Here is a 27,527-nt window from a genome sequence, read left to right on the forward strand (position 1 = left end):
TAGAAATTTGTTGGCTCTCATCCAGTGGTCTCTCTAATTTGATAATTGGAGAAATATGTCTAATATTGTACAATCCATATACACTTTCTGCTTGTTTTTATGTGACAGCATCTTGCTGTGTACCACAAAATGGTCTTGAAATCAAGCTTCTCCTATCTCAGCCTCTCTATTAGTAGGATTGTTTATTTGATGTTTTTACACTATACTATGGTTTTCAGAACAGCTTACATATTTCAAAATTACTTATACAGCCAAAGAAATGTAGACAATTAATTTGGGAGGTGGCTTGTAAGAGAACAACAAAGAGTGAGATTGAATGTTTTGCTTGATTATTTATAATTATTGTATCAATTTTGAAGATGACCTTATAAGTTACTCTTTTTCTGAGATTAATGCTTTTCAAAATCATCACAGCCAATGAACCCTCACTTGATATCTGTGCTACCCTCCAAGCAGAACCATTATTCATTGAAACAGTTGATGAATTACTTCATGGATAGACCATCTTAATACACACACTATTTCTTAAATGAATGTAACCTGTTCCTTGTGGGCTGAGAATGATGACAATCACTCAAGTCAAATAGCTTTGACCATAGCAGGTCAAGCTATGTATCCAAATAATTGTGCATACAATTCATTCCTTAGAGCAGCAGAACTGTAAATTCTTAGTTTAGCTACTATGGAGGTAAAATCCTTTGGTGATATGAGGGACATTGAAATACAGCCTTATTACAATGAACTCCAATGTCTAAAAATTGTTCTTATTTTGAGTTGCTACCATAGTAAGAGCCAAGATTTTAAGCTCTACTAAAAACAGAACTAACAAACAAAAAGACATTATCTTTTTATGTTCATTTAATAACATGTCCATTATCTTTATAATTGTTATAAAAATATATATTGTGTTGAATATAATAAAAATTAAAATTAAAAAAATAATCATTTTCCTCTGGGAAAAAAAAACAAAGATACTCTTGCTTAATTTAAGTTCCTCCGTATACCAGGTGTGTGTTACTACATATTTATTAAGCTCAGGAAGCATAATTTTGGTATATTCAATTCTACAGAAATTTTTCTAACTAAGCCCATAAGCAAACCTGGTTCTCATCTATCAGGCTTACAGTTTTACTTTTCATCTGAAAGTCTTCTTAATTAAATAAGTATTTTAAATATCTCTCTAGGGCTGAGCATAATGCGTACCTATAATCCAGACACTCAGAAAGCTAGGGCAAGAAGATTATTCAAGGTCAATTTGGGCTACGCAGTAGAGGTAGAGTGTATGGTGTGCATATTTCCATCCATATTACAAAGCACTTTGAAATGCGCTACAATGACGGATGAGTGGCTTCCTTACAGTTTTAATCCGTAGTTATTTTACTACATTGCGTTGGTCCTGTAACCTATCCCTAACATTTTGGCAGAGTGCACGGTTGATCAAAGCTCCTGATGAGGAAGACTCAAAAGAGAAGCCAGGAACAACGTACACCTTCAGCCTCACCAGATGCCTCCAAAACCACATTTCCCAAAAGTCCATCAAGTTATCCATTAGGCTAACCCCCACAATAACCAAAGCTAATCATCCTTACAACCCAGTCATATTTCAAGACTTTCCAACTAAACATTGCTGAGTTGAAAATATAACTCCCTGTATACGAACTTTAGGGAACATTTCAAATTCAAACCATAAGGAAGCATTCATAGACTGTTTGTAGAAATGTAAATTAATGCAGAATTTGTGGAACTATTCCTATGGAAATTTAAAATGGAAGTACCTTAAAATACAATAATTCTATGATTCTGTACTTACCGAAAAGAAACTAAGTAAGTTCAACAAAAAGCATCAACACTCCCATGCTTCCTGCAGTCTTTTTCTCAATGAACAAGGGGCTGGAGAGATGGCTCAGTGGTCAAGAGCACTGACTGGTCTTCTGAAGGTCCTGAGTTCAAATCCCAGCAACCACATGATGGTTCACAACTAAGTGTACAGCTATAGTGTAGTCATATACATAAAATAAATAGCTAAATCTCAATGAACAAGATGCCCACTGATGGGTCAATGGATAGGAAGAAATGGGCAAGATACAAACAATGGGATCCTGTTCCGCCATATAAAAACCAAAATCTGCCGCTGGCAACAACACAGATATAACTGGAAATCCTTTATCCCCCCACCCCCCATACAGGATTTCTCTGTGTAGCCCTGGCTGTCCTGGAACTCACTCTGTAGACGAGGTTGGCCTTGAACTCACAGAGATCCACCTGCCTCTGCATACTGAATATAACTGTAAATTCTAATCAAAAGTGAAGTAAAGCAGGCACGCAGAGAGACACAGGTGCTTCATTTTTCAACTCAGATGTGGAATTTAGAACATCTGAGCTGGTCAGCTTGATGAACAGCAGTTCCCAGAGGCAAGAGAAGGAGAAAGCTGGGGACAAGGAGAGGAGTGTGTTCATTTACAAAGCTACAGCCAGAGAGAAGGAAAGAACAGTGGTATTCTATGACACGGAGGATTTATAGTTAATGACAGAACAATAAACAATCCAGAACAGCTATTTCAAAAACACTTTTAGTCTGCCCTTTGTGGCTGCTGTGTCACGTGTGTATCCATAGGACGCAGGAAAGAGAGAGGTTATGTCTATGTTCAGTGTTCTGTCCTGTGTACATCTGAATGATTAGTAGCCCAATGCTTCCTGAAGAAAGCAAGCCTAAGAAGACCACCAGTTTGTCACCACGCAGGCCTGGAAGAGCTCACAGGATGTGGAGCAAGCTGGAGACTAGGAGAACACTACCTGGGACCCTGGGACCCTGGGACCCTGGGACCCTGGGACCCTGGGACCCTGGGACCCTGGGACCCTGGGACCCTGGGACCCTGGGACCCTGGGACCCACGTAGGAGTGAGCCTAAGACAGATGGCCCTCCCATGGGGCACTCGGGCAGCCCGAGCGAGGAGCTGAGCCTGAGATGACCAACAGACAAGTGCCATTGGGCCCAGACAGAAAGCTTGTCTGAGACAATGTGTCCAGCACTGCACAAGCCTGGGCGGGGGATGGGACAGACCATGCTCAAAATGATCCCTGCCAAGTGTCATGATGCAGGGGCAGGACATAGCACTCCTGAGACGACCCCACACACTCAGAGACCCTGGATGCCACTAAGAGGAGAACGTAAGTGGTGGAGAAATGGAGGAGAACAAAAAACAGAAGGATGTGGGCACAGTGAAGAGAGGCAGAACTGGAGACTTGACGCTAGTGAGGAGCAGCTTGGTGTATCAATGCCACCTGGAGCCATGATGGGGTCTTGGCCTGTGCCGCCACCAAGTGCCATGTCTGGGTCCATGGCCCTGCAGCATCAAAGGCCAGGTAGACATTCCTAGTCTGGGCTGCTGTCTGGAGACACGTTGATGTCTCAGAACAGTGCAGAACTGGCTTCACCTCTCACCTGGACATCATGGGAGAGCTTCTCCTGGGAGCAGCTATCCAGCTGTAGTACTCAGGAGATTGGGCCCTGAACAGCAAGAGTTGCAGGTGAGTCAATCCCCAGGGTATGAACATGGGAGAGCTGGCCCTGCCTCTTGTCTCCCAGACAGTAGTATGGATGAGGAAGAGATTCCCTCCTCCCTCCTCCCTCCCCTTCCTCCCTTTCCCTTCTCCTTCCTCTTTCCCTTCTCCTCCCTCCCCCTCCTCCCTCCCCTTCCTCCCTTCCTGTCCTCCTTCCTCTTTCCCTCCTCCTTCCTTCCCCTCCCCCTCCTCCCTCCTCCTTCCTCCCCCTCCTCCCTCCTCCTCCTTCTTCCCCCTCTTCCCTCCTCCTTCTTCCTCCCCATATTCCCTCCCCCTCCTTCCTCCCCCTCCTCTCTCCCCCCTCCTGCCTCCTCTCTCTTCCCTTCCCCCCCCCCTTGCCACTTGAAGCAGGTGGAGAGCTGGCCCTGGGGTCCTGAGAGCAGGAGAGCTAGCCCTGCCCCTCACCAGCTACAGCATTTGGAAGAGTGAGCCATGTACCACACCTAGGCTGCATAGAAGAGCTGACTTTGGTGGCAGGAGCATGGGTGAATCAACCCTGAGGGTGTGAGTGTGGGAGAGCAGACTCTGCCAGTTGTCTGCCATGCCTTGTCTTGGGCAAGGGAAATATGCCCTGCCTTACCTCTTGCCACATATGACAGGCAAGAGAACTGGCCCTGAAGTCATCAGAGCAGGAGAACTGGCCCTGCCCCTCATCTACTGCAGCACTTGGGAGAGTAAGCCCTGCCTCTCACCTGGATGATAGGGTAGGGCAGGCTTTAGGGGCAGGGATTGTGAGTGAGCTGGCCCCTAGAACCAGAGAGGGGAAAAGCAGGTGGGCCTACCAGCTCAGGCACATCTCTGGCCCCCATCTAGGGCTTTGAACTGTCCCACCTCAACATCTACCCTATTGATGAACTGCTGGAGTTCATGAAAGGGCAGGTCCTGAAGATGCAAAACTATAGGATCTCCATGACACAGGCAACAACAGGATATCAGAGAGGTGTGCCAAGTGAGGTTTCAGGATTGATAGAATAACAGAAGCCAGAAGGCTTGTACTAGACGGAGTCATTGCAACAAACATTTGCAAGTGAAGAAGTGTGGGGGAAAGGGTATATTGTGAGACACACTGTGACACACCAAAGCTACCACAATAAGTTTGTTTTTCTCTGTTGTGGTAGAGAAAGGGTAGGTTACAAGAGTAGAGGGTGGGCACGAGGGGAGGGGGAGATGGATGGGATTGGGGTGCATGATATGGAGTTCACAGAGAATCAATAAAAGGTTGAAAAAAGATTTTGAATATTCTTATGAAAAAAATCATAAATTGGAGTGGGGAGGTGGCTCAGAAGTTAGGAGTACTTGCTGCTCTGGCAGAGGACCTGTGTTCTGTTCTCAGCACCCACACAGCAGCCCACAACCCTCTGTAACTCCAGGCTTGGGGAGTCTGGTGCCCTCTTCTGGCTTCCAGAGGCACTGCTGGCAGGTGATATGCTCACATACATGCAAGCACAGGACACTTCAAGGCTATTCAGCATGAATAAATCAACATAAGATGCACACATTTATGAGAAACATCATACAGTTGTGGAGCCCAGGTGCCAATGGGTACATACAGAAAATAATTCTTAGTCATACATAAGACTAAGGAATCGTTACAGATGTGGGACTGGAAAGGTTGTTAAGAGCTAGAGGATCACAGAGTTTGCTATGAGGGTTTGTCTGCTAATATCTGAGGCTAAGCACATAAACTGACCAGCACAACTACCTAAACATGAGCTGAAGGGTGACCACAAACATGCCAAGGTAGACAGGGAAAAGCCCACACGCCTCAACCCTAGAGAAAGAATTACAGCCAACTAAGGAATGCTAAGACTGAGAGAAATAGTGTTCCCAGGGAAGAGCACATAAACTGAGTATCCAAAACCAAATAATCAGCCCTGAAAACATACATACAAGGAACATATTAGGGTTTGTCACAAAAAAACTAGCAAACAAGCAAACCCAGGAAGATTTTTGACCTATTTTAGATTGTGTAATGTATACAGGAATCATTTTGTCTTGTTTGCAAATACATCAGAGAACAAAATACTTTGCCCCATATTTTTGTATATTATCAAGTCCACATGTTTTATTTACTTTTATTAAAATATTTATTGATTGATGATAACCACACCATTTTCTTGAGACAGGGGTTTTTGGTGTAGAGCTGGCTACCCTGGAAGTCAATCTGTGGGCTAGGCTGGCCCTGAACTCACAGAGATCCAGCTGCTGGGATTAAAGGTGTGCACCACCACCTCTGGGTTTGAGTTTGTTTCTTCTTACAACTATCAAGCCACACTGTAGGGAAATCAGAGCAGGAACTCAAAACAGGAACCTGGAGGCAGAAACTGACATGAAGCCATGGAGAAATGCTGCTTACTGACTTGCTCCCCATGGCTTTATCCTGCTTTATATACAACCTAGGGCCACCGAGCCAGAGATGGCATTGCTCACAATGGACTTGGCTTTGTCACACCAATCATTAATCAAGAAAGCATCCCACAAACTTGCCTACAGGCAAGCTGATGAAGGAATGTTTTCAGCTGATGTTCCTCTTGGATAAATTAGCTTATGTCAAGCTGCCAGAAATAAAAATAATGATTACCAAGACAACTGTGAAATAAAATACATTATCAGGATACCAAAAAGTTTCCCTTATGGCAACAAAATAAAAATCCACCCAACAAAGGACTTCATAATATGCTGCTGAGCTGATAGTAACTTGTCAAGAACTATTTCAATAAGTCTTCACTACAGTGGACATTAGACTTCCCGAGTCAGTCATTGATGGGAAACCCCGTAAACATGAGGAGGCCACAGATTATTTCAATCTCATTGCATGCAGCTAACTCAGGCATATTCTCCAGGGCAAAGATGATTCTAAAGATGCTAAATTAAAAGAAATCCCTCCAGAATGTTCCTCTGTACAAATACATGCCCTGGCTTAATTATTTACATGAGATAGCTCAGGTCTCCAAGGATCTAAAAAGAATAGACCTCAGGAGACCCCCAGTGTCATCAAATTCTTCTTCCTGCATTCTGCCTTGTCTGCCTCCTACTCCCTAAGCCCCTCATTATCTGGCATTAATTTGACCCAAGCCTCAATTTTCCATCGCTGGTTCCCCACTCTGCACCTCTTCCTTCTTCAACCGCATGGTAAGTAAGAGAGTGGCCAGCTAAGGTCTTATGTCTGCAGCAAGCTTCTCTCTCGTCTATCAAATCCCACAGAAGAACATAAAGGACATTCTCACCACTGAGTGTGGGCTAGTCTAGGAAAGGAGATTTTTAAAATCAAGGAAAATAAAGTAAAAACATTTAGGAGTTTGTGCTCTTCAATCTCATAATGACCTTCCTCGTCTGTCACTGGGGGTTGGGAGGGGCATTCACATCCAAAAGGTAGTTAGGATGTAGGGTTTTGTGTGTTCTAAAATGCCAGGGTAAATCAAACAAAACTAAGCAAACATAGTAGACCAAAACAGGACAGTAACCAGTCAAGGACAATTAAATCATTCCACAATAAGTATTACGATATGTGAGCCAGTGAAATAAAATTTTTATTTTATTATTTCATAATAATATTTCATAGTGATACATAAAAAATGACTTCAAAAAATTAAAGTCTGGGCTAAGTGGAGAGTTCTGGGTAGCATGTAGGAAAAGAAATAAAAGGTTTAGATTACAGGAGAAAAAATCGCTTGCAAAGACATCTGGGTGGCAGCCACTGCATGCGCTGTGAGGAGTTAACCAGGCCATCCTGACTTGAGCACTTCTGTGGCATGGTGTCTAAAGGAAGAATGGGGCTGATCATACAGTTGATTATGAAATCTGAGTAGCCCGTGTATAACCTACCTACCCATTCCTGGGGAAAGTGAGGTACAGGCCATAGCTAGACCAGAATCAGGCCCAGAGCCAGAGGCCGAAGTTCTGAAAGTTCATGTGACCTTAGAAACAATGGAATGCTAGGAGGGCTGAAATCTGAAGATTACTCTAACAGCTTAATGTGAAGACATAATAGAAAGGACTTAAATTAAGTTGGATTCCTAGCGGCACCTGAGTTTCCTTCATAATCTTTGACTTTTACTGAGGGACGCTGTTCTACCTCGTGATCCAGCTTTCATACCCTGTTCCGGACTTGTCCATTCAGTTGGTAAGGGTTTCTGATGAGCTTTTCATTTGTTCTTTTTGGGGTTTTTTGTTTGTTTGTTTGTTTCATTTTTTTAATTTTTAGTATAATTTTAGCTTGTTTTTTTTTCTTTAGCAATTCTAACTCTTTACTGATCTTAGAGTGCTTTTGTGTCTTCTTTTTGTGAGTGTTTTTTAATTTTTATGTACATGTGACTGCATGTACATCTGTGTGGGAGTGCCGATTCCCCTGCAGTAGGAGTTGCAGACAGTTGTGAGCCACCACGTAAGTGCTGGGTATTGAACCCAGGCCCCTGGAAGAGCAGCCAGTGCTCTGGACCGCTGAGCCATCTCTCCAACCCCTTCTTTTTGTGTTTGGAACACGGTCACAAGCATTTTTTTTTTTTGAATTCTTCATCTGGAGGCACTCCCAACTCATTCTCACTGGGCACGTTAATGTGGAGTTCGTGATCTTTGGAGAAGACATGTTATCTTGATTTTCGTGTTGCTTTTGTTTCTGCACTGGAACTTGTGCATCTACATTTGGTTGCTTTGAGTCCTGTTTCTTCTTTCAATGGCAGCATTTACCACATCTGCGAAAGGGCCGAGGTGTAGTAGGGGTGGAAGCTTCGGTCTTCTTTGTTCACTCAGTACTAGGCTCTACCTTTAATCTTATTCTTAGGGTCAGCCTCCCCTTTGTGTCTTTACTTCCGTGTTGTGGAACTTCCTGCGCATGCGGATCTTGCTCTGGGCCACCTCAGGCCTCCTTCCTGGATCCAGCTGGCCGTTTCTCTGCAGAGCAGAGAACTGAGAATAAAAATATTGGTCAATTTTGCATCATCTCTTTGCTATGACAGAATAATAAGTATTAATAAAAGTGTGGGAAGCAGTCCCTGGTGGTGGGAAGGTAAAATTGCACAAAGATTCTGCAATACAGCATTAAAAATGTAATTACAATAAAATCCAGAAGTTCCACTTTTGAGTACATACTAAAAGTCTTAAAGCTAAATCTCAACGTGGTGTGTGGAGAACCACAGTCACAGCACCAGGGTTTCCAATAGGCAAAACACAGATGCGCTCAGGGTTTGTGAGGAAATACCAAAGACAGAAAACACATAAAATTAGTGTTAATTGGCCTTTTAAAAAGTAGGAAATCCCGACTCAGCCTAGAGCATAGATGGTGTAAATGAAATAAGCCAATGACAAACTTTCAAGTACAGTTCAATGAAGTTCCTTTGGGATAATTAGACAAATGGAAGTAATAATAAAAAATAAGTCCTTAGAATGATGGGTGACAGGTTCCGGAACTATAGTAGACAGAAAGATACTGTTTGCTAGGAGTGGATTTTGATAGAGGTAATAACTCTAGAGGTGGATGTGGTAAATGGTGATATAAATGCATTTAATATAACAAACTTATATATTTAAATGTAGTTAAGTGAATTTGATTTCAAGTTCACATCGCCATGATGAAATCTGGGGCAAAATGAGAGTAGAAAGAATCCGCAGAGATGCGTCTGTGTGTTACAAATCCAAGCTTCTAACTTCGCATCTGAGTTTCAGCATTCTTTGTCTACCTGCACTTACAGGAAACATCAGGTAGTGTTTCCCTCAAATATAGTCTTGAGAGTGATGCCAGGGAAAGGCGAGCGTGACCTTCCCAGATGAAACTGCAGCATCATGGTTGCTGAACGCATTGAAGGATGGAAAACTGCTGAGGCTAACTTTAAAAGGAGGTGAGGGATCATGGGAGGAAGGAGGCAGAGTGAGCCTCATGACCAGGGTCTCTAGTTAATGTGATCAGGTTTGGGGTAAATAATTTCATCATATCTTGGATAGTTTCACTCCAACCTGACTTATAATTTAACTACTGAGCAACATATGAAGCCAGCCATGTTCTGGAAAACTATTCAGAACACCCATGGAGAGTATCTCACTAACATCACAAATTCAGTAGGTGTTTTGAAGATATCACTTTGGACTTATTAAAAAAAAAAGAAGCACGCCGGGCAGTGGTGGCGCACGCCTGTAATCCCAGCACTCTGGGAGGCAGAGGCAGGCGGATTTCTGAGTTCAAGGCCAGCCTGGTCTACAGAGTGAGTTCCAGGACAGCCAGGGCTATACAGAGAAACCCTGTCTCAAAAAACAAAAAACAAAAAACAAACAAAAAAGGAAGCATCTTGTTGACCTTCAAGTTTTGTCTTTTTCCACATAGGCATTTGCAATGCAGGTGGCCATGGAAAGGCAGAATGAGAGTTTCCCCCACACATTTGTTCTGGTGGGCTTCTCTGATCACCCATGGCTGGAGATGCCCCTCTTTGGAGTGCTTCTGGTCTCCTACATCTTCACCATGATAGGAAACAGCTCTATCATCATCCTCTCCCTGGTGGAACCTAAACTCCAAACACCCATGTACTTCTTCTTAGACAACCTGTCTCTGCTGGACCTCTGTGCCACATGCACCATTGTCCCACAGCTTCTAGTCAATCTCTGGGGCCCAGAAAAGACAATTGCCTCCTGGAGTTGCATTGCCCAGGCCTACCTCTTCCACTGGACCAGCTGCACTGAATGCGCTCTGCTGGCAGTAATGGCTTTTGATCGCTATGTGGCCATCTGCTGTCCCCTGCGATATGTACTCATCATGCACCTCTGGGCATGCGTGTGGCTGGCAGCTGTATGCTGGGCCAGTGGCCTGGCCAATTCTCTGGTTCAAGCTACACTCACCCTCTACCTTACCCTCTGTGCAAAAAACACAATGGACCACTTCTTCTGTGAGGTGCCTGCTTTGATTAAACTGGCATGTAATGACACCACCACAAACGACCTGTCCCTGGCCTTGGGAGCTATTCCTTTCGGAATAGTGTCTCCTTTGACAGTGCTCATCTCTTACCTCTTCATTGCCAGGGCTGTGCTGAAGTTGCCTTCGGCTGAGGGAAGGCGCAAGGCTTTGAGCACGTGCACGTCCCACTTGCTCGTGGTCACCATGTTCTTCGGACCTGGTATGTACACGTACCTCCAGCCTCCAGGCAACAGCGCTCAGTCCAAGTTCCTGTCCTTCTTCTACTGTGTCTTCACCCCGCTGCTCAACCCACTCATCTACACTCTGAGAAACAAAGATGTGAAGGAAGCTTGGAAGAAGGTCCTAGCATCCCAGGTTAAGAGGACATCTTTGAAAGGCCAGTGATCTCTGTCTGGCTTTTGGAGCGTCCATATGTAAGTTAGTGCTGGCAGGTTTGCCTTTCCAAAAGATAAGCGCTTAGACTGGAATTCTCACCTCTCAAAGTTAGGCACTCTGATAACAACAGAGACTCCTTAGCCCAAAGACTTCTGTCCTTCTAACTCCAAGATAGGACCACTGTACTTTTCTGGACCCTTCCCAGATATTTCTATCCACAAAGGGAATGGGGAAATGGCCTATAGATTTTCTGAATACTGAAAGAAAAGCATTGTCTATAAATCCCTTCTAGTAATTACTCTTTGGTCACATGCTCTCAAAAAAAAAGGGGGAGGCTTGCTGACATTATTTGGAATGGATACATTCTCTTCAGTGATGTAGCTACTAATAAGTCATCCATGCCTTTGTCAATACTCCATAGCCTGTGTTCCCGTAAGTAACCCCAAGCAAACCCATTGACTTGCCAAACAAACAAGCAAAAAAAAAAAAAAAAAAAAAAAAAAAAAAAAAAAAAAACATGGGAAAGTTGAAGATAACCAGTTGGGAAGAAAAGAAAAGGATCACCAGAAATGAGAGAGATACAATAAGATAATAGGGATGTGAATATGATTAAAAATAAATTATAGGCATTATGAAACCCATTATTATATAATTGACATTTGCTAAGAAAACATTAAAAGTTTTTTTTTAATCTAAGTAGGAATTTTAATCAGATTTCATTAGATTTCTCCAGGCACCTACTCAAACTATTTTAAGCTCTCCTGTCTGAAAACCCATTATCTCCTTTTTTCTTCAAACACTTTGCCAACCTACAAGTAATCATCTATGCCAACACAATTAACTTCATTATGAATGTGAAGCAATAATTGTAGCAACACCATGATAGATCTGCTTCACTTTTCTCAAATCATTCCAGGCCATCATCACCTAGTGTCTTTTGTGGCATTTTGCTATTTATGCTTTACCACTTACATCTGCTCAATTTCTCTATTTCACTGTACTTTTACAGACTAGAAAGAGCCCTTCTCTGAGGCTCCACCCACTTAACGCATACCTGCCAGGCAGCAGCAGTTGAACAGGGGTTTGATCTAAGAAAGAACATGGGTTTGTCTCTACTGAATTAGCATTAGTCTTATGCCAGAGCTGTGGGTGACTCAATTCTTTGGGATGTGGTATTAATTATTGTCTCATTGGTGCAACAAAATATTGGATAAAAGTGTCTTAAGGAAAAGATTACTTTTGGTCACACATCAAGGGTGTCAACCATGAAGACATCATGGAATCGGGAGCTTATGGTGGCTGGCCATGCTGCAGCCACAGGCAGAAACAGGGACAGAGGAATGCAGGAGCTCAACTCACCTTCTCCTTTGTATTCAGTCTGGGAAGCCAACCAATGGGATGATACACACTTAGTTAGGTCTTCTGTTCTCAGTTAACCGAATCTAGAAATCCCTCATAGATGTGCCCAGGTTTGTCCCATGGTTCCAGTTCTATATACTAGTTGTATATACTAGTTCTATATACTAGTTGACGGTCAAGTTCAACTACCACAGCTCTACCCCTTGTCAATCTAACTTTCAAACACACCACTTTTAAGTCATAGCCTTCTACCTCTTGCCCTGAAAGGTTCCTATCTATCTTATAATGCAGAGTGCATACAGTCAACTTCAAATATTCTCATAATCTTTAATAGTGTTGACACTGTTTAAAGGTCCAAAAAAATATGTTTCATCTAGAACACACCATGATTTCTTTTTTTTTTTTTAAAAAAAAAAAGATTTATTTATTTTATGTATATGAGTACATTGTTGCTATCTTCAGACACACCAGAAGAGGGCATCGGATCCCATTACAGATGGCTGTGAGCCACCATGTGGCTGCTGGGAATCGAACTCAGGACCTCTGGAAGAGCAGTCAGTGCTCTTAACCACTGAACTATCTCTCCAGCCCCACAACATGGTTTCTTAACTATGAAATCTGTAAAATAGTTTTAAAAAAAAAGTTCTATATTTCCAATATATAATAGTACAGAATAAGCATTCCCATTCCAGATCAGAACATAGCAATGAATGATCAGATCAAACCAACAATAAAACCTATCAGGGTGAGCTCCAAATCCTGCAGCTCCATACCAGACATCTGGAGCTCATGACTGAATCATCTTGGCTCCAAAAGGCTTGGATAGTCCTTTTCCTCCATCTCGACTGACTGCAGCAGGCATAGCTTCTTTCTCTCTTGGGCCAGTGCTACTCCATAACTGCAGTTTCTCAGTAGACATTCCCTTAGCGAATGCATCTCCAGCATCCTTCTTGCAACCTTGAAAGAGTCCACTCTGGCCATATATTGCCTGGCTTTGATGGTCTTCTGGAACCCTGACAAATAACTCCATGATGCTCTTAATTTTGCATCTTTCATGTCTGAAGATCCGTTACCTCATGGATGACATTGCCAAATTCTGCTGCTCTCTCAGGATGAAGTCTGTATCCATCACACCACAGTTTCTGTCACCCCTTGTGTGCTACCCCAGGGAAACAATTTCCTTGGGATCTGTGTTTGTACAAAGAACCCCTCCAGGGGCATTTTCAGTTTAGACTCCTTCCTTTCAAATTAATTTGAATTTTTAAAATGTAGATCCTGTGATTCTATAATTATACTTTAATTCTATATCATGCCTAGATGTACCCAGACATGCCCAGGGGTTCATTTCCATGGTGGCTCCGAATCCCAACCAGTTCACAACTGACATTAATCTTCACAGGCTTTGTTGACCTTTGATCATTATAAGAGAGAAAACAGAAAAAATATTTGCTAATGTTTTTAATCCAAAAACATTCTTTCTGCCATTTTAGTCTTTACCTATGAAACAACTTGAAATGAGAATGTGAAAACCAACTGGTTCAAATCCCCCAGAGATAGGTTCCCATGTTTGCACAGCAACCACCTTAATAAGCCATCTCTCCAGCCCTGTGGATCATTTTAAGTTGGGAAACAATTAATAATGGGGTCCAACCTTGCCTTTCAAAAGGCTTACCTTTGGCTACATCTTCAGCAAAAGAAAAAACTCCTTTGTGAAATGAAAACTGTGTATCCATATCCATCCATCCATCCATCTACCTATCTATCTAATGTTATTTATTATGAAATTTTCATCTTTAAATCTGTTGCATCTTTATTAAGTAAACATATTAAATATGAATCTCTGTAATTTCCTTCTTAAGTCTGGATTCTAATCCTGGAATAGACACTGTAGAGGAATGAGAAATGGAGAAAAGCTAGATCATCATGTATACCACTTGTATTTTTATTATGCAATACAATTTGTCATATAAGTAGACACACCTTTTTTCCATAAACACTCTGTGTGCTTCTGTGGTCATGGAGGACTCTGTTCAAGAAAACCAGTACAGGACTGAAGAGACAGATAAGAGGATTAAGGTACCTGCTTCCAAGCCTGACAACCTGGGCTCTGTGCTGGGAATAACATAGTGGAAGAGAGAACCAACACCCTCAAGTGTGTTCTAACCTCCATACACGCCATGGCTCACTTGTGTCCACAAACACATCTATATACCACAAATAATACATTTTTATTTTTGTGTTTTGTTCCTGTTTCTCTGTTTCTGTTTCTCTGTTTCTCTCCCCCTCCTTCCCTTCCCTCCCTCCCTCCCTCCTTCCCTCCCCCTCCTTTCCTCCTTCTCTCCCTTCCTCCCTCTCTCCCTTCCTCCCTCCCTCCCTCCCCCCTCCCCCCCCTCTCTCTCACAGTAACCAGGATGGTGATGCATACCTGTACTCCCAGCACTCGGATCTGAGTCAGGTTATTTCTGTGAGTTGGAGGTTAGCCTGTTCTACATAGGGCATAGTGAAACCCTATCTCAAAAACAACAACAACAAAGCAAAAAAAAAAAAAAAAAAAAAAAAAAGTATTGTGGCATTGTTGCTTATATTTGTAATCCTGGCATTTGAGACTGAGGCCAAATTGTCACGAATTTGAGGCTGGACTGGTTACATACTGAGGTCATGGCCAGCCTGGCCTACAGAATAAGACTCCATCTTAAAATAACAACCACAAAATACCAGCATGCATCATTCCAGAACAGAAAAAGCTCAAGTTCTGAAGGAACAGAAATCCAGAGTCCAGGTTTTCATTCGGTTTTTCAGCACCTGGACAGCGCCTCTCGCACCTCTGCTAAGCCCTAGTTCCCCTTAACCTGCGTGCAGATAAAGGAGATTTTAAAAATGAGATCTCCAATACCATGCAGTTTTTAACACAATTGCTCTGTAGTACTGCTTGAGGTCGGGGATACTGGGTAGCTGGTACCTCCACTCTGGAAGTCAGTCTGGCAGTTCCTCAGAAAACTGGGAATGATACTTCCAGAGGACCCTGCTATACCACTCCTGGGCATATACCCAGAGGATTCCCCAGCATGTAATAAGGACTCATGCTCCACTATGTTCATAGCAGCCATATTTATAATAGCCAGAAGCTGCAAAGAACCCAGATGTCCCTCAACAGAGGAATGGATACAGAAAATGTGGTATATATACACAATAGAATACTATTCAGCCATTAGAAACAATGAATTCTTGAAATTCTTAGACAAATGGATGGAACTAGAGAACATCGTCCTAAGTGAGGTAACCCAGTCTCAAAAGAACACTCATGGTATGCGCTCACTGATAAATGGATATTAGCCGAGAAGTTTGGAATACCCAAGACATAATCCACATATCAAATGATGCCCAAGAAGAAGGAAGGAGTGGCCCCCAGTCCTGGAAAAGCTCAGTGCAGCAATGTCGGGGATACCAGGACAGGGAAGTGGGAAGGGGTGGATTGGGGAACAGGAGGAGGGAAGAGGGCTTATGGGACTTTCAGGGAGGGGGGATCCAGGAAAGGGAAACTCACTTGAAATGTAAATAAAGAATATATCGAATAAAAAATAAATAAAAATGAGATCTCAAAAGTCCTTACCCATATTCCCTTCTTTATCCTGCACGACCCCAAATATGGAAGCATATTATTGTAGATACTTCTTAAAACATCTGCATATATGAAAGGGATCTAAACGGAGACGATACCATCAAGTAAAACTTTCTGGGCCAGGACTGGTTACATCTTGTTGATTCATTGGCTATGCATCCCCTGGAACTCCAAAACATCTCAGGCTATTGCCAAGACTACTGGTTTCCCTCCACAGCCTGAAGGTAAGGCGCTATTTGAAGACAACACTTACTTATATCATCACAAATACAGAGAAGCCAAGTTGATGTCTAACTTAAACACACACCCCTATTAACTGGCACTCATGGTGCTTGTAAGGTTCTCTGCATGCTACGGGAGGAGAAAATAATCATCAGTGTCACCACCCAAAAACCCTGCAACCTGCAACAGTAACCTACCTGCAACATTTAGTACTACAACCATGGCATAAATGTTGTGGTAGTAAGCAACCGCTTTTAAAACTGTATTTGAGCTGCACTCCAGAGATGGAGTCCATATCTGACACTGCTTATAGGCCAAGAACCCAATACTAGATAGGTCATGGGCTCCTAAGGGAAAACCTGCTACTATTATTTTGCTAAAGAAACAGCAGTGACTGTTAAAATGACTCCTAATGACATGCTGCTTTTCCCCATAGATTCCCACTGCTCAGCCATCCTCAGAGAAGCTTCTTACAGTAAATGGGAATTAGCACAGAGACACACAGGCGGAGAGTGTGACAGTGAGAGACTAGGGCACTCAGCTCTGAATGGGATGTCTTCATCAAGCCCCTCCCCTCAAGCCTCAGGAATCTATGCAGAAAAGGAGGCAGGAGGATGGAAAGAGCCAGATGTGGTAGACAACACTAAGAAACAGTGTCTCCCAGACACAGCAGGACTGACACACCTATGAACTCACAGAGACTGTGACAGCATGCACGAGACCTGCACAGGTTCAAACTGAACAAAATCCCAGAACTGAGAAAGGAGTGGACCCAAAGTCCCACCCCTGACCAAGAAGATATCTGCAATTGATATCTGCTAAGAAAAGGAAAATCAGTTTTCTCCAGTGGGTTGTTTCTGGGTATGTCAACCACACTCCATGGCAGGACCCATGTCAAGGAATAGTCAGTGAACACATTAAGCTCCTTTTGTTAAAAGTGGGATTTTTTAAATTGTTTTGTTATTTTTTAATCCTTTTTGTTTGTTTTTTGTTTTTTAATTATGATTTTTATTTTCAATATTCTTTGTTTACATTCCAAATGTAAATCCCTTTCCCGGTCCCCCCATCCCCATAAGTTCCCTAAGCCCTCTTCCCTCCGCCCATTCTCCTATCAACCCCCTCCTACTTCTCTGTCCTGGTGCTCCCCTACAATGCTGGAACAAGCCTTTTCAGGATCAGGGACCTCTCCGTCCTTCTTCTTGGGAGTCATTTGATATGTGAATTGTGTCTTGGGTATTCAGAATTTCTGAGCTGATGGGTTTTTTGTTTTGATTTTTGAGAGAGAGAAAACATGAAGTTGGGTGGTAGGGAGGAGCTGGGTGGGGCTGGAGGAGAGATAAATTGTGATAAAAGTATGCTATACAAAAAAAGGGAGAGAGAGATGAGATCTCTCTATGTAGCCCTGGCTGTCCTGGGACTCACTCTATGCCGATCAGCCTAGCCTAGACCTCGTGCAGAGCTACTTGGTTTTGCCTCTGGAATGCTGGGATAAAAGTTATGAGTCAGGCTGGGCAGTGGTGGAGCACGCCTTTAATTCTAGCACTTGGGAGGCAGAGGCAGGTGGATTTCTGAGTTTCAGGCCAGCCTGGTCTACAGAGTGAGTTCCAGGGCATCCAGGGCTATGCAAAGAAACCCTGTCTCGAAAAACCAAAAAAAAAAAAAAAAAAAAAAAAAAAAAGTTATGAGTCACCATGCCTGGGCTGGGGGCCGAGGAGGGGCACAGAGAGCCTGTGAATAACTGACAAACTTGAATTATCACAGTACCTCATGCCAAGTTAGACCCAGCCCACAAAGACACTATGAGAAGTCCTTGAATTAAGTCTCTACCACTAAAGTAGTTCAGTCCTTCAGCGTGCCAGCATGCCAGCTAACTAACATGCCTGTCCTTCCTCACAGCTTATCAAATGAGAAAGACGCTTGGATGAAAGGCCATGCCATCATGTGTGCCCACGCCGCTGAGATGGCTTCCCAACACCCACTCTCTTCCATCACTGAATCTGTACCTCAGACTTTGACTTTGTTTTCATTTTTGAGGACAAGACTCAGTATTTCCCATGTTTGTATCACCAGCATACAGTGGGATGGCATGCAGTAAGGACTTTAATAAATGACTTTTTAATCATTTCTATATAACATATTTTGCCTGTATTCCTTTCCCTCCCCCAGCTACTTCAGTAGTTCTCAACCTGTGGGTCCGGACCCTTGTGGGAATTAAACAACCCTCCCACAGGGGTTGCATATCAGATATCCTATATAACAGATATTTACATTATGATTCATAACAATACCAAAATTACAGTGATAAAGTAACAATAAAATAATGTTCTGGTTGGGAGTCACCACAATATGAGGAACTGTTTATAGCATCTCAGCATTAGGAAGGCTAAGGGCCACTGTGATCCTCCCATACCTACTCATCCAACTTCATATTCTCTCTCTCTCTCTCTCTCTCTCTCTCTCTCTCAAATTAAAAATAAACCTAAAACTTAAAACAAACAAACAAACAAAAACTAATGAAACAAAAAAAAAATATTACCACAGTGACAACCCACTGGAGAAAACTGATTTTCCTTTTCGTAGCAGATATCAATTGCAGATATCACCTTGGTCAGGGGTGGGACTTTGTGTCCACTCCTTTATCAGTTCTGGGATTTTGTTCAGTTTGAACCTGTGCAGGTCTGGTGCATGCTGTTATGGTCTCTGTGAGTTCGTAGTCTGGAGACACTGTTTCCTTGGTGTCATCTACTACATCTGGCTCTTTGAACGGCAGAGCCATGTTCCAGGCCCAGCAAACAGCAGAACTTGGCAGCTTTGGCCATGTGGTTCTGGCTTTAGAGTCAAGAATACAAGACCGCAGCTGGGCGGTAGTGGCACATGCCTGTAATCCCAGCACTCTGGGAGGCAGAGGCAGGTGGATTTCTGAATTTGAGGCCAGCCTGGTCTACAGAGTTAGTTCCAGGACAGCCAGGGCTATACAGAGAAACCCTGTCTTGAAAAAACCAAATCCAAAAGAATACAAGACCGGGATTCTGGAATCTCCATCTGCAGTTAAGGAAAGCCACTGAGAGACCAGGCGAGTGTCAGCAGTGTCCCTGCCATGGAGTCCAGAGAGACTACTGCATGAAGATGTGTATGTGAAGCCTGGATTGCCTGGGAGACCCCAAGATGGCGGGAGCTGTAGGATACCCACCAAGGATTGCTGCCAACACAGTGTAGAACCAACCCAAGAGAGGGAAGTGTTGCAATCAACAAAGTTGAAAGGTTGGAGATCTGAAGAGCACTTTGACATCAGGAATGGAGATTCAGAATTTGGAGTTTGCCCGCTGCTTTGTCTTGCTTTGGCCAGGTATTTCATTGCCATGTTCCCTTCTCTGACTTTTGGAATGGTAATGTGCCATTGTATGTTGGAAGTATGTGATCTGTGTTTTGATTTTGATTTTACAGGGGTTACAGTTAGAAGATTGCCTTGAGTCTCAGAAGAGACTTTGAATTTTGGACTTTTAAACAGTGTCGAAACTATAATAGACTGTGGGGCTTTTGAAGCTGGACTAAAAATGCATTTTTCATTATGATGTGGTAAGAGGCCTGTGGGGGCCAGAGAGTGAAATATGGTCCCCATAGGCTCAGAGATGTGACCGCTCAGTCACCAGAGAGTGGCATTACTTGAAAGAAATCAGGAGGTGTGGCTTGAGGGAATAGGTGTGGCTTTGTTAGAGCAAGTGTGTCACTGGGGGTGGGCTTTGAGGTTTCAGAAGCCCAAGCCAGACCCAGAGGCTCTATCTTCCTGCTGTCTGCAGATCTGTAGGTGGAAATGTTCTTCTTCTCCAACCCCATGTCTGCCGTGATGATAATGGACTAAACCTCTGAAACTATAGGCCAACACCAACTAAATGTTTTGTTTTATAACAGTTGCTGTGGTCATGGTGTCTCTTCACAGCAATAGAACACTGATGAAGACAAATGATAAAAATACCCCAAAAAGGGTCTGGAGAGATGGCTCAGCAGTTAAGAGCACTGGTTGCTCTTCTAGAGGACCAGGGTTCAATTCCCAGCACACACAGGGCAGCTCAAAACTGTAACTCCTGTCCTAGAGGATCTGACACCTTCATATAGACATATATGCCATCAAAAAACCAATGTACATAAAATAGAAATAAATTATTTTTAATGTAGCAAAATAGCCAACTCATTTACAAAGACATGTTCATCAGAATAACATTAGATCTAGCAACAGAAACACTAAAATCTAGGAAAGTGCTAGAGTACAGTTCAAGCTCTGAAAGTAAATACTACCAAATGAAATTTTGGTATCATCAAAGGTATCTCAGTTTTTTAAAAATGTATGTGCATGTGTGTGCTTGTATAAGCCACATGTGTTTGGGTGCCTGGGGAAGCCAGACAGATCCCTCGGAGCTGGCATTACAGGGAGCTGGGAGCTGCTTGGCATGGGTCTGAGGAACTGAATTCAGGTTCCCTGGAAGAACAATAAATTCTCTTAACCACCAAGCTCCCTCTTCATTCCCAATCTCTCCCTTTCTCTTTTTAAAAGATTTACTTGTATTTGTGTGTCTGTGTCTGTGTTCATCACATGTGTGCAGCTCTGGCAGAAGCCAGGAGAAGGTATTGGGTTCCTTGGAGCCTCTGTTACTAATGTTATGGCATTTGTGAGCATCTTAAGGTGGGTGCTGGGATTGCAACCCAAGTCTCCTGGAAGAGCAGCAAGCACTCCTAATCACCAGCCCCTACCAAAGAAACCATTTTAAGTTAATGAAGAAATAAATATTCCAAGATAAGTACCAGCTAAAGCAAGTCATGACCACCAAGCCACCACTGCAGAAGATAGACAAAACAAAACAAAACAAAAACCCTGCACTCAAGGCAGAAAGAAAAGCAGCCCCAGAACAAGAGACCATGAAATAACACATCTCATGAGAACAATAAACATAGTGAGAACTAATGAAGAATCAGACAGCATCCAACTCAGTAAATCCCTAACACAAATATGTGAGAAAGAAAAGGACAAGCAGTATATGAGCCTGCCGGAATAATAAATAAAATTACAGGTGTCATCAAGTTCTTCTCAATAATAATCCAAATGCCAATGGTCTACGCTTTCCAATTAAAGTGAGGACATGAACTGACTGGGAGAAGACATAGGTCAAACTACCTGCTGCCTTAATGCTGACACACTGAATCCATAAGGACTGCAGACTGAATGTCAAAGGAGGAAACATTATATTCCAAGCAAACAGAGACCAGCAACAAGAAGAAATAGCCAGTCTTGATCTAACATGGCAAAGATCAAGCCAGAATTGGTCAAAGGAGTGTTTTTTAAGCCAGTACATTTTTTTTAAAAGTTGCAAACTATCAATTAGACACAATGAGGAACAACATATATTCTCAAATGTTAGCACACCCAGTTCCATAAAACAAACACTAGTCATACAGGTCTAAATAAACTCAGCTTCAATACTAGTGGGCAACTGAAATAGAGAGATGGTCCTGATCAAACCTACCCCAAACCCTCAAGCTTAAGTTGTCTCATATGTCAAAGGATGACACATTTATCTGCAGAGCATTCCACCAAGAGCTGCAGGATGCTCTTCCCACTCAGCACACAAGGACTGTCTTGGAAAGAGACAATGACCTGGACCACAAGTCAAACTTAAGTTAGTATTAAGAGCAATGACAGGCACTATATGAACACATAGAGCTTGAATTACATCCTTGAATGGCCTTGCAGTCTTTGAAGAAAATCACGGGGAAAGGTTTAAAACATTCCTGTAATCAGTTGAAAATGAATCATGAGTTACTAGAACCCTTGGTATGCAGCAAAGGGTTTTCAGACAGGAAAGTTTACAGCTATCAGCGAGCATGCCAAAAAGTCAGAGAAATCTTCAATCAGTGACCTGAAGATGTACCTCAGGGCCTTGGAGACAGTTTATAAATGTTACTGCATGGTAACAAACTGTGGGTGGGCTCCGTGACCACCATGCCTGCCGAGTAATGATCTGTGGAAGACAAGAAGCCAGGTCAGCTCAGCGCAACTAAATAGCCAGTGTTGGTTCACACTTTGGGATTCTGATCCTTAGTAGTATATTTTAGGCGTATTTAAGCACAACGCAAGTTGGTGAAAACACTCCTGGTAATAATTAACTCAAGTCTGTATAATAAAGTTTACATAAGTCCCCTTGAGGAACAGAATAAGCTAAATATGATCAGATGTGACTACCTTAACTGTCATTGTAAAGTACATGTGAACCTTCCATAAAGATGGCTTCCACAGTTTGTCCACATCTGACACTTTCTGTAAACATGGGTTCTATAGACTGGCTGAGAAAAGCCAGCTCACAATAAGGGTCTGTGGAAGGATCTGGTGTAGTCTCAGCTACACAGGTAGCAGCACAGAGATCACCAAGCTATTAACCATGTCTGCTTCCAACCTTTTCAGTGAATAACAGGTTATACATTCTCCCTTTAAAGGGACAGCCTTGTGTGTCTAAAATTCCTGCTTCCCCCAGTGCTTATTTGTGAGCACATAAATACTATACAAGGAATAGACAGTATTTTGAAAAGACAGACAAAACTGGCCAATCCTCAGCCTAATTACCAAAGGAGGGAACAGACACAAATATACATTAACAATTTTATAGATTTTAATCTTATGTATATCTTACATATTTTATCTTATGGTTTTGCCTGTATGTATGTATGTGGACTATATGTGTGTCTAGTAACCAGGGAAGTCAGAGGAGTCAGAAGAGGGTGTTAAATCCTCTGAAACTGGAGATACAGTTGTGCACTACCATATTGATATGGGGTCAAGCTTGGGACCTCTACAAGAACAACAGATGCTCTTAACTGCTGAGCCACCTCTCTGGCCCCTACGATTAAAACACTCCCATTCACACTCCATAGCTAGTGTTAGTTCACATGATTTGCTTCTCGTGACTAAGGATTTGTCCTCCTCAAATGGAACAGGCAGCTCAGACAACGTTAGCACTCGGGATCAGATCTGAACTTGGATTCCTCTACGCTAGTTATTGTTCCATGTAGGTTACAGACAGACCTGTTTCTCCCTTGTGTTAGGCTTTGGGGGGCAAGATCAGTATTTCCTATGCTTTACAGATAGAGATGGGGCACAGTGAAGCCAGGTGGCCTGTCCAGAGACCCAGAGATTGAGTTTGGTGCCAAAGCCAGACCAGATTGTTGTCTACCTGAACCCCAGCTTCACAAATCAGTCCTCTACTAACTTTACAGTGAACACCTTTCTAACCTTAAAGAGGAGGAGGAGGAGGAGGAGGAGGAGGAGGAGGAGGAGGAGGAGGAGGAGGAGGAGGAGGAAAGGAGGAGGAGGAGGAGGAGGAAGAAGAAGAAGAAGAAGAAGAAGAAGAAGAAGAAGAAGAAGAAGAAGAAGAAGAAGAAGAAGAAGAAGAAGAAGAAGAAGAAGAAGAAGAAGAAGAAAGTGGGGAAAGGAAGACGAAGAGGGGGAAAAGAAGAAATAACCCTTTCGTGCCCCATGATTGCTCCATTTTCTCTGTCCTTCTGGTCTTCCAGGACCTACCATTAGTTACAAATACTACAAGTTCACACTGCAACAATTATCAGCTAATCCCTTAGACATTAATTAAGTAAAACATCAGGGATAACTTTCCAGCCAGAGGAAAGCAAACTTCTATGCCGTGTCTGGGGAGAAAGAGCAGAACCTTCCTGAAAAAGAGCGCAGAGGTTGAAGTCAGGTTGAACCTGGGGAATACCTGTGAAATTACAGGGGAGTGTGGTGTGAGCTGGATCGCTGCCTAAGCGCCCTGGCTTTGGCAATAATCTGAACTGTCTATATAAGTGTAGAAGCTGCTCCACCATATCAAAGTGCCCACAGCACAAGGTCGCTGCAATTCTGTTCTTCCTGTGGCCAGGGGAAAGCACAGCTGGTACTGGGATTTCCCAGATTATCTGCAGCAAGGAAAAGTTCTCCTTACTTCCAGACCAAGAATGACCTCTCTCCAGCTGCTGGAGGCTAGGGCCAGGTAAGCATGTGGGCTCAGCAGCTTTGATGGAACAAACAGCCGCAGCATCTTTCTTGAACACCTGCACTTGCAGTGAGTGTCCTCCTAAATACGCCTCCCCAGTGCAGACTTGCACAGGCTACAAAGAATGCTCCCTCCCCGAGCCAGGTCCCCTGTAGATGCCGGGGAACCATGGAAGGTAAGGGTCAGTCCTGGGCTCCAGACAAACTAGAGTCTGCACCACAGGGAGGCTTTGTGGCATCTACTTTTGGACAAAATTATAGGTGGAGCCTGGTTTGTAGAATGAAGCTTTTGTTTCACTGACCAGAGTGATGCGGACCTAAACCAGTAATGGTGAGACTGTATGTTTATTTCCTCATTGTGTTGGAAATGGCCTAATTTTACTCTAATCAGAGCTCTAAGGGGAAGACCGCCATTGAGCCTGGTCATAACCCTGCATATCCATCCTTATCATGAAAGAGCACCTATTAGCATCAGTTAAGGGAAATGTTCCCAACCACAGCCTTACCAGCAAGGCTCAGCCTCCCATGGTGTAACCTGCTTACTAAGGTAGGAACTGAAGCCTTGATGTGACTGCCCAGATTGAGAAAATTCTAAACTAAATTTCAGATTGAAGAAAGGACTAATAAGAAATAAATCTCATGGCTGATTATTTTGCCCATCTCAGGAGGTGCTTTAAAATTATATTTAATAATATAATTCTGAGCTTGCCTTTCTCTCTTGAATGGTGGAATAAATCACAATTCTATCAGGTCCCAAGGGCATTTCAACAGCAGTTCTTAAAGATAAGATGGGATAGATACGTAGACTAATAATTTAATAGATGGTGGGTAGATAGATGATAGGTAGATAGACAGATGTTAGGTTAGATAGATAGGATAGAGAGATAGACAGATAGATGATAGGTAGATAGATAAACAGAGAGATAGATGATAGGTAGATAAATAGATGATAGGAAGGTAGATAGATAGATAGATAGATAGATAGATAGATAGATAGACAGATATAGATACTTACATAGATAGATAGATAGATAGATAGATAGATAGATAGACAGATGATAGGTAGATAGATAAACAGATGATAGGTAGATAAATGGATGATAGGTAGGAAGGTAGGTAGGTAGATAGATAGACAGACAGATAGATATAGATACTTACATAGATAGATAGATAGATAGATAGACAGATAGATGATAGGTAGATAGATACATGGATACATGGATGGACAGATGAATAAAAAGATCAACCAGAGGGTTGTATATCACACAAAGGATAGTATATGTCATAAGAGTGTATCTGCATGTCCGTATCCTTGCCTCCCCCAGCCATCCAAGTAGCATCATCAAAACATTCACAGCATGTTTCCAACCACTGAAAGAGATGGTCCCAGTCTCTTGGGATACTGGATTACTTGAAGTCATTTTGCTCTTAGGATTTGAATGTAGAAATGATGTCATCTCTGTGTGTGGCTACAAAGCAGAGGAGTAACGACCCATATGCAGAGCAGGCCAGCAAGCCCAGCAAGGTCTAGACAGGCCTTATTGCCCTGGACAGAAAGGAAGATGAGGCAGCCCTTACCAGCCTTGTGGAGATATAATCAATACCATACGATTCTGGCTGGAGGCAAAAATGAGTAGTACCTCCTCAGCAACAATGTGGATGCTTTGAGCCATCATGAACACGGGGTTAAGAAGAAGGAAGCACTGGAGTTAGGAGCTCAGTTGATAGATGAAGTTTTGGAAATGTTGGCTCACAATGTCAGGAAAGGGGATGGGAGGAGGGGAGAAACACTGCCAAAATTACAACTGCAGTCATAGGTCCAGAAGGACTCTGCTCTAGTGTGACTATGCCAGATTTGGAAATAATGTGTTCACCCTGGGAGGGAACTTGGACCTCAGAGAGCACTTGAGAGCAAAGGTCATGTGTAGATGGTACAATGACTGGACAGCTGCATTCCAGGAGAGGCAGGAAATACAGAGACTGGAGGGAAGAAAGATCTGGAAAGCAGTCAGTGGCAGCCTGGCGTCCAACTGTTTTGTCCCCAAGGAGAATCCAAAGGACACCGATCCCACCACTTCCATCATGAAGGCAGACTAGCCTCAGTCTCCAGTGTGCACCTTAAAACATGGGTTTCATAGCTCACTGTGTTAAAAGAGTTGCAGAGCTCTTTAGAGAAAAATCCTACTCATTGAAGTTAATGCCTGTAATAATTTTTGATAGAATCGTGCAATAATTGAATGTTTCACAAGCCCCATGAAAACATTATTGCAAAGAACATTGGTTTTGAAACTACATACAAAGCAGAAGAAATTAGCACTCATCTATCTAAACTCTAGAGTTTGAGTTGTTTTCAAATAATACTCGAGTTCTTTGGAATATCAACTAGAGGAGGTGTGCTTGCTGCAATGGCTAACTTAAGGAGACCTTCATTAATTGCCATGTGTGCACAAAGTACCGAATTGAAAATTAAGAAGAATTACCTACATGTGAGATTGATTTTCAGTTTTATCCTAAAGCAGTGCATCCCATTCTGAGCTCAAAGGCACACCTGGGGAACACTGGGAAATCAGAACTCTTGAATGACCTGCAGCAGGTCAGGCAGCAAGCTGTCATAGCTGTGACTGCAAACTGCCACAACCCTGGGAACATATCTTGCAGACAATGAAAAATGAAAACCATGCACTCAAGAGTTGAACACTTCAACCCACACTATTTATTAGAGAAAAAAAAAAGAGGGAGAAAAGCCTTTAACGAATAGGGACTCTAAGAGAGGAGCTGGCTAGGTGTCAAGAACCACGCGTTTAAATAGGTACAGACAACAGTAGAAGCAGAAACGGAAAAGGTAACTGTCCTCTGCTGCAGAGATGGTGCGTTTCTCCTTAGCCCCGGTGCTCCATCATGAGCTAGCTGATTATCACAGGCCTCCAGATTGAGAGCCTTGACTCCCACAGCTCGTGCACACAGAGGGGCCTTGATCCACAGAGCATCTTTGATAGTCATGAGCGGAGTGTTTCCAGATGGTTGAGGTCTCCAGGCTGTCAAAGGCTTACTGGGGCCAACTCCTAATGACCTAATTTCATTTTGTCTCCTACCTCAATCCCATGAATCACTGATGGCAGCTCATTAGTTCCCTGATAGTGGTGGCACCCAGGAGTCAATCTGGCTGTGCTCTTTGTCTCTGTGTGCGTGTGTCTCTCTGTGTGTATCTCTGTCTCTCTGTCTCTGTCTCTCTCCTCTCTCTCTGTCTCTCTGTCTCTCTCTCTCTCTCTCTCTCTCTCTCTTTCTCACTGATAATATCTCCTTGGCAAAGTTGTACCTGGGATTTAAAGGTCACTCTAAGTACGAAACAAATAACATCCCAGAGCCATCTGATCTTTTGTCAAACAATTCTAAGGGCTTTCTCCCGAACTCACCATTGTGTGTGCTCAAGTCTCATTGGGAATCAGTAACACATCAGAAGCTAA

At 43.0% G+C, this 27,527-nt stretch overlaps 1 protein-coding gene and 1 non-coding gene across 2 annotated transcripts; both read left to right on the forward strand.

The window, feature by feature from the left end:
* The first annotated feature begins 2,564 nt into the window (after positions 1-2,564).
* On the forward strand, positions 2,565-2,692 carry LOC127695723 (small nucleolar RNA SNORA17). The gene has a single exon (XR_007980084.1). It is a non-coding gene; the product is annotated as a small nucleolar RNA SNORA17 (small nucleolar RNA).
* Positions 2,693-9,883: 7,191 nt separating this feature from the next.
* LOC127693836 (olfactory receptor 2G3-like) lies at positions 9,884-10,843 on the forward strand. Its single transcript, XM_052195031.1, has one exon. The coding sequence runs from the start codon at positions 9,884-9,886 to the stop codon at positions 10,841-10,843; it is 960 nt and encodes a 319-aa protein (XP_052050991.1).
* Positions 10,844-27,527: the final 16,684 nt, after the last annotated feature.

The sequence above is a fragment of the Apodemus sylvaticus genome, chromosome 10 (assembly GCF_947179515.1).
Source record: "Apodemus sylvaticus chromosome 10, mApoSyl1.1, whole genome shotgun sequence".
Taxonomy (NCBI): Eukaryota; Metazoa; Chordata; class Mammalia; order Rodentia; family Muridae; genus Apodemus; species Apodemus sylvaticus.